Raw genomic sequence first — 6,923 nt, 5'->3', positions numbered from 1 at the left:
CGTCCTCCTCCTGCCCAGCTCCCCTTCTTCTGGCTCCCAGCCCCTCCCACCCATCTTCCTTCCCACAAGCTCTCACCCACCAGCAGGTGCCCCACCTTCGACCTCCCGACGCTGCCCGCAAACCACCAACCCCGCTCCTTCCACCCAGTTTGGTTCTTGGCCAGTTTGTTCCCGTCCCCGGTCTGCCAGGTAAAGGGGCAGGGAGCGATGGAGGGAGGGAAGGAAGCCAGAGCGACTCTCAGATGTCACAACCAGCCCAGAGAGACCCAAGCCAGACAGACAACGTTCAATTTGGTTCTTTTATTAGCAGAAGTTAAGAATACAGCAAGTAGTAAGATCCCATCTTACGTGGAACCATCACCAGAGTCCCCAACCATCAAAACCCTAGAATGTGCTTCATTGCTTTCAACAGTAAGCAATTTTTAAAAAGAAATATACTGAACAAGGCCACTATTTAATGGGGAAGGAAAGAAGCTGTAGGTCCTAACTATTCTATGGCAATAACCTGCACACAGAGCAAGCAAGCCTCTGACTGCTGAGAGTAAGGCATTCAGGTGCCAACCTGGGAAGAGTTCTCAGCAAGAGCTACAGAAAAGTGCACAGCTAGGTTGCTTTTATTGGAACACACAAACTTCTTGAAGGGAGAGACCGACCGGGTAAGAATAGCAGGTGAGTACTGTGTTTCTGTAGTAGTTCTGTGCTGTGTAGGACCAGGTTACAATCACCCTTCAAGGAGTGAATGTGGGATGATGCAGGACAGAGACCGCCACTCCTGCTGGTACCGGTACAGAGGCATCCCAAAGCACCCTTCAGACAAGTCTGATGCTGATATGTTCTATTCTTTCCTCAGCCACCAGCCTACTTCCTGCTGGGCACCTCTTTGTTGTGTCAGGGTGCCGGTGCTGCGAGCCCTTCCACCCACTTAATACTGCTTTGCTTCATTTCAGTACCACACAGCCCCACGATTAGCTTCCTGTGGCCCCACTGGCATCCAGTGTAGCCCATCCTACTCAGAGCACATCCCCCCACGCTCACAGAGGGCTGCAGCACCTCTTCCTGCAGCACGCCCTGCTCTCAGGGGCTTTACAGCGACTCCAGCCCAGGGGCAAAGCCTCACTACCCAGCCAACTTTAGGAAGGCGCCCTGCTCCCATCTGACTCCAGCAGACAAAGCAACTTCCCCAAAGACACCTGGTGACACCCAGCACGCTGGAAGATCTTTGCAATCCACATTTTTTTTTTTCCCCTTGAAGGATGAAAATTAAAACTTGCAGGAGTCAAAAAAAAAAAACCAAGAAAACCCACAAAAGCAACCTTTTACCTTCCTTCTTCGTGAACTACAGCATTTTATGAGCTGTTGAACTCATCTGTTGGAGGTAATTGCTCTGAATTTCCAACTAAACACTCCAAGCAATGCTTGTGCCATAACAAACAAAGCGTTCAGGTTTCATCTTACAACTCCAAAGATTCTCCTCCAGTCTGGCTTCTGCCTGGGCTCCAGAGATCGAGCTACATCAATTAAGCAAGAGAAGGGTATATACCTCCCTTCACATAGGAGCAGTGCCTGCTCCACAGCAATTCAGCTGAACTCTTAGTTTCAGGTTTAAGAAATACCAGCAGTCCCATTGCTAATGGGAACAGATGGGAAGCAGACCTAAGGAAAAAGAAAAAAAAAAAAGAAAAAAAAGAACTGCATTGGGCCGAGTGTGGATTTTTCCTCCTAAAAAGAAAAACCTGCAAACCCCCTTGGCATACGGAGCCTGACACATGAGAAGGTAACGTGCTGGAGGTCTGCAGGAACTGTTAACTCCAAGCCTTGGAGCACACAACTTCCTCTTTCCAGTCCACCTTAACCCCATCTCTGTTTCCCCTCACATGCTCAACTACCTTTTGACAAGTGCATTACCACCATTTGCGCAGACAAAACAGCGCAGGCCCTCAGCTGGCAACTCAGCAGGGGCCCCCGGGTATAGGCAGGCACTGACGGGGTCGGACCTTTTGCCAGTTCACGTGCAGTAATCCCGCCACGCTCCAATTCAGATGATGAGAACCCAAACAGCTCGCTGTAAGATCCAAAGCCACACAGGCCAAGCTAGCTTGGAAGGCAGTTGTCCCATGCACTTGGGCATGGTGCAGATGCATCTTTTGAGCTACAGGAGTGGAACTCGCTAACACTGTGATCTGGAGGACAGCTCGACGGCTGCAGCCTTCCCAACCCCTTGTGTACACGTACTGAACCTGCCCCAAGCGCTGGCCAGGACCCCGCGTTGCCCAGGGCATGCTGGCCACCAGGAAAAGCTGCACGGCCAACATGATTCACTCCTGGGAGTTTTACCTGGTCCTTCTGCAATCATTTATTTTGTGCAAAATTGAAACAGTGTGTGGTACTTGCATGTTGCATTCTTTACAAAACCCTTTCCCCCCCCCCCACCCGTTGTTTAAAACATTTATATAAATCTTATTTAAACAGAAAGTTAGAAATCTTATTTACAATTTGTTTTTTTTTTCTCCCAAAAGAGCATCTAAAATCAACTCCCAAACCCTCCAAGAGGATATAAATCTAACCTCGATTTTTTTTTAATTTTTTTTTAAAAAAAGGAAACTGCTAAGCTAGCCCTCCCCACTTCTACAAATAAATATGGCATTGAACAGAAGCCGATTTGGAAAGGGTCCTCTGTAGCTCAATCTGTAGATCCCAAGAATAAATTAGGGTTTCAGAATTTCCTGGTCTTCAAATTGATTCATTCCATTGCTTGAGGTATAGAATTTATCTCGGTTAGTCAGAATCCCCATGAAGCTCCATGCTCCATCAGCTGAAACTTGGATTCTTCTTAGGTATTCATTTCACTAGCCCGTAGGCTTCAGCCGCCCCCGCGGCACTGTTTTGGTTATGACCTCGGACTGAAGCCTGGTCTTACTGCATCCCCTCTTCTTCTGTGCAGCCTCCTCCGACCGTGAAGCGAAACTCCTGGAGGTTGGAAACCCCATGGAAATGCACAAAAGCGCCAGCCACTACGAAGACGTGGAACAGCTGATGGGAGTGGAACTGTGAAGACAAAACACTCGCATTCAGCTAGGGTACGCTGGGTTCCAGGGCCACCCCGTCTCCAAAAAAGCCATACATTCAGCTGAAGTACACAGTAACATGGAGCAGTACCTCAAACCACAAGCTGCAAAGTTAAGTTGGGTATTAAGCCCATCCCTCTGCTACCATTAGCAAGAAGCAAATTCTCCACACGCGCAACCCCACACCCTGTCCTCCACAGTCACCTTAATCACTGATCAATCTACATACACACGACATAAATGCTACGAGCGTATCTCTGTTAAGGGGCAGGGATGATTTCAAAGCTTGGGGCAACAGGCTTGAAAAAGCATCTTTAAAATTACATCCTCAACCACACACGCTGGTTGCTTGTTGATATAAAGGACTATCTCATACCGCTAGCAGCTACACATCTCTGCTCTGGTTACAGGCATAAGTTTTACTGAGCAGATTTTCAGAACGTAGCTATTTTATTTCTGTCACAAAGAAACAGAGCAGGAAAAAATGGCATGTTAAAACGCTGAAACAACCAGATGTTCTCAATGAACACTCAGGATGCTATTGATTACAGTACAACAGAATGAAAACCAGGAGGGGGATACATGACAAAGCGTGGCCTTGTTTGAGGGAAGCCATAGCAATACGGGTGATGCTCATGAAAAAGTCCATAAATGCATATTTGCAGGCTCCACGGGAAGCTTGGAAAGGAGCTGATGGTACACCAATGCTTCTGGAGCCTCTCCCACTATCATAACAAAGTTTAGTTTGGCCACTCAATACGATGTCTCTGACGTTTACACCTAGCAAACCGGTGCTGTGCAAAAGCCACTCAAACAACCCAGGCCTGACCCTCACTTCTAATCCTCTTTAGGGCCATTAAACTATTCTAATGGAACTACAACAGCCTTGCATCTCTCCCCAGAGGTCTCTAATCTCTACTCTTGCACCAGTTTTTCCCCCTGCACCTTCCCCATAAATCTCCACTCCACAGTCTTCACGATCCTCACCCCAAGTTTCCCCCTACCCACTTGCCCACACCACCTTCCCTTCTTCTGGGCAAGGGATCCCTCCAAAGTGGATCAATTCTAACCAGTGTTTCCACTGGCCTCGCAAGATAAGAAGCCAGACGCGGTGAAGATATGAAAGAAAGGGTTGCAAAGTTTCATACCCACCTATTAAAGCTATCTAGTACGTGTGCTGGGGTGAATTAGCACACCAGCAGTTATGTCAGAGCAGCTAACCTGTGATAACTCTGCAAGGAAGGCACAAGGCAAGCTGGGCTCAGAGAGCCCACAGCCATTTGGCCCCTCAAGGGGTGCAGGTCTGATGCAGAGGTTTAGTACTTGCAATTAAAAACCACTGACACAACATCCTCCAGGCTCAAGGGAAACCAGCTTTCACGTCGGTCTCTTCATCCAGTCACTCTGTAGACTCACCCAGATGTCACACTTGCCAGGGAAGAATCTCTCCGGGATGCGGGCAGCATATAGTGCAGCACCGGTGATGTACAGGCATGCCATGAGTGCCAGCCAGCCTATCTGCCCCATTGTGGCTGCTTTCAGGAGCCCCTCAGAGATGACAAAGTGCAGGGTGGGAATAACCCCACTAAGACCCAGACCTAGAAATACTCCTGGGAGGTAAAGAAAACGTGGGAGAGTCAGGTTTGAACACACTGGCAGAAAAGGGAGACAACAAAAAAACCCACAAAAACAGCGGAAGGCAAACTCAGTATTCGCCAAAGCAGCAGAAGGGCGACAACTCTTGTAGCTGGAGGTCCCCAAGGTAGCTATGATGGAGGGGAAGTTAAATAAGACACAGGTTTCCTTCATGTAACAGAAGCTACTTATTTATATGTTCCAGCAGATAGTGACATTTTTCATTTAATAATCCTGTCTGCCAGCTTTAGCGTACGTTACACCAGTTACACATCCGGGACTGTAGAGGGCACTGAGACTACATGCATCATGTCACGCTGTACCACAGTCTCAAGAGCAGGGCAACAAGGAGAAACAACAAAGACATTTTTCACATTCAGTGCAAGTAATCCAGAAAATTCCAAAACAGAAATGTAACATCTGAGGCTCATCTGCCACACCTGAGAATGTGGTGGTTTACTCAGATTTCAGAAGTACTGAAATCTTGGGGGGAAAAAAGCAGCGTGGGGAGGATAGAGGGAAATAATCACATCCTATCCATAGATTTAAGTTTGGAAGGCTGAACTCTCTGAAGGTACATCGATAGCTCGTCCAGGAAATCTGGATTTACTGTAGACAGCACACTGAGGTTAAGTAACAAGAAGTACTACCATTCACCCCAGCTGGGTTCATATTCCATAGCTGCCCACTACAGCTTTCTTTTACTTCCTACGAATGCAAAACCAAACTTGTTTTCGTTCCTTCAATCATGTGAAGAGAACCAGGCTCTTTGTCTTAACGAGGTATTCTATCTAGGCAAATCATTCAGATTAATTCAGTCGTTCAGTGATTTGCTAGCCTGGTGTTACGGAGACAAAACGAAAAGCAGAAGGAAAATACACATACACACACCAAGCAGCCAGCCATTTTGAGCAAAGTTGCTAGCTACAGCTAGAGATACTTTGTACTGCCATTCTTACTGCATGTGTTACTGTCCATTTCAGGAATGCACTTCCAGGACTTGCACCAGCCCACATCTGTGCATCCAGTTGGCCATAAGCAATGCTAAAAGAAAACCCATCAAGTTCGCAGTCCAAGACTATTAGAGCTCAATTTTAGAGAAAGCTAAGTCTCATCTCCTCAAGACTGCTCCTTCACGTGACAGGTAAGAAGGAAGGAAGGCAGACGAGAAGCAAAATAATTGATTTCAGGTCTTACCTGCCCTTACACCCCGGTATTGAGGGGTTGCAAACATGTCCCACTGTGAGACAATTATGGCTGCGATGCCCAGGACACAAATCACAATCAAGTAGATGAAGCAAGGCTGAGGGTTGCAGTAGAACGAGTAGTACAGCCACGGTACAAAGCTGCCCATTATGAGAAGTGCAATGCCAGAATAATCCAGCCTAGAAGGAAACAAAAATCAGTTTGACGGGAAATGCAAACCTTTAGGAGTTTTCACATTAATACTCTTCTCGGGCAGACCAGTCTACTTCTCACTGAAGATGAAGTTTTTCCTCGCTACTGCAACATACTTTCTGACCACAGCTCCTCCACCAGTGCTACAGTAATGTATTATCTTGATAGCACACAAGGTCAGTTCTGGATGGTCATCAGCAACATACCGAGCAGCCTTTAGATCAAGGTCTTTTGAAGGAAACTCAGATTTAAGCTTTGGATGAGGAAAAAAGCAGCACAAAGTGCTACGAACACAAAGAAGGGCACACAGCATGTTGGGAGAGCACAGCCAAGACAAACTCTTTAGAATCTGACAAGTATGAGTTAAGCATCAGCTAAATGACCACTGGGGAACGGCGTCGTAATTTTTCAACCAAGCTGTTTTTCTAGACACCAATGAAGAAAGGAATTCCCACCGCCACTGCTTTTCACCACACCCTGACAAAATGCTCCTACAAGAGAAGATGGAGTTAATTCTTTGGTAGGGGATTTTAATTGCCGAGTTTCTCTAAAGGTGGTCTTGCAGGTTGCATAATGACACGTTGAGTAATCTTAAGAAACATGAGATGCTCAGCAGCTAGCCAACAAAAGAATGCGTAGCAAAACCAAACTTGATACACAGAGCTGTCTTACATAAGAGTTAAGATTCAGTTACCCAGAATAATGAAATGTCAGGTAGTGACAGTAGCTTTTAAAAAAAATTCTACAACTAAGCTCTAGATATACTACTGGAGCAGCAAGATGCATGCACACACCTGCCGAACAACATAAAAGGAAACAGTTATA

General features: G+C 46.7%; 1 protein-coding gene across 1 annotated transcript in view; it reads right to left on the bottom strand.

Annotated features, from left to right (window-relative positions):
* The window catches only part of ADIPOR2 (adiponectin receptor 2), a 42,151-nt gene continuing 35,513 nt past the window's right edge, over nt 286-6,923 (bottom strand). The window contains exons 6-8 of the mRNA XM_021389786.1: nt 5,898-6,085; nt 4,482-4,675; nt 286-3,045 (exon numbers count right to left, since the gene is read on the bottom strand). Of these exons, the coding sequence (XP_021245461.1) occupies nt 2,914-3,045; nt 4,482-4,675; nt 5,898-6,085 (514 nt within the window). The 3' untranslated portion in view covers nt 286-2,913. The remainder of the gene's footprint in view (nt 3,046-4,481; nt 4,676-5,897; nt 6,086-6,923) is intronic.

The sequence above is a fragment of the Numida meleagris genome, chromosome 1 (genome assembly GCF_002078875.1).
Source record: "Numida meleagris isolate 19003 breed g44 Domestic line chromosome 1, NumMel1.0, whole genome shotgun sequence".
Classification (NCBI taxonomy): Eukaryota; Metazoa; Chordata; class Aves; order Galliformes; family Numididae; genus Numida; species Numida meleagris.
Note: the sequence above shows the minus strand (reverse complement) of the source record. Positions and strands in the feature narration are given on the sequence as shown.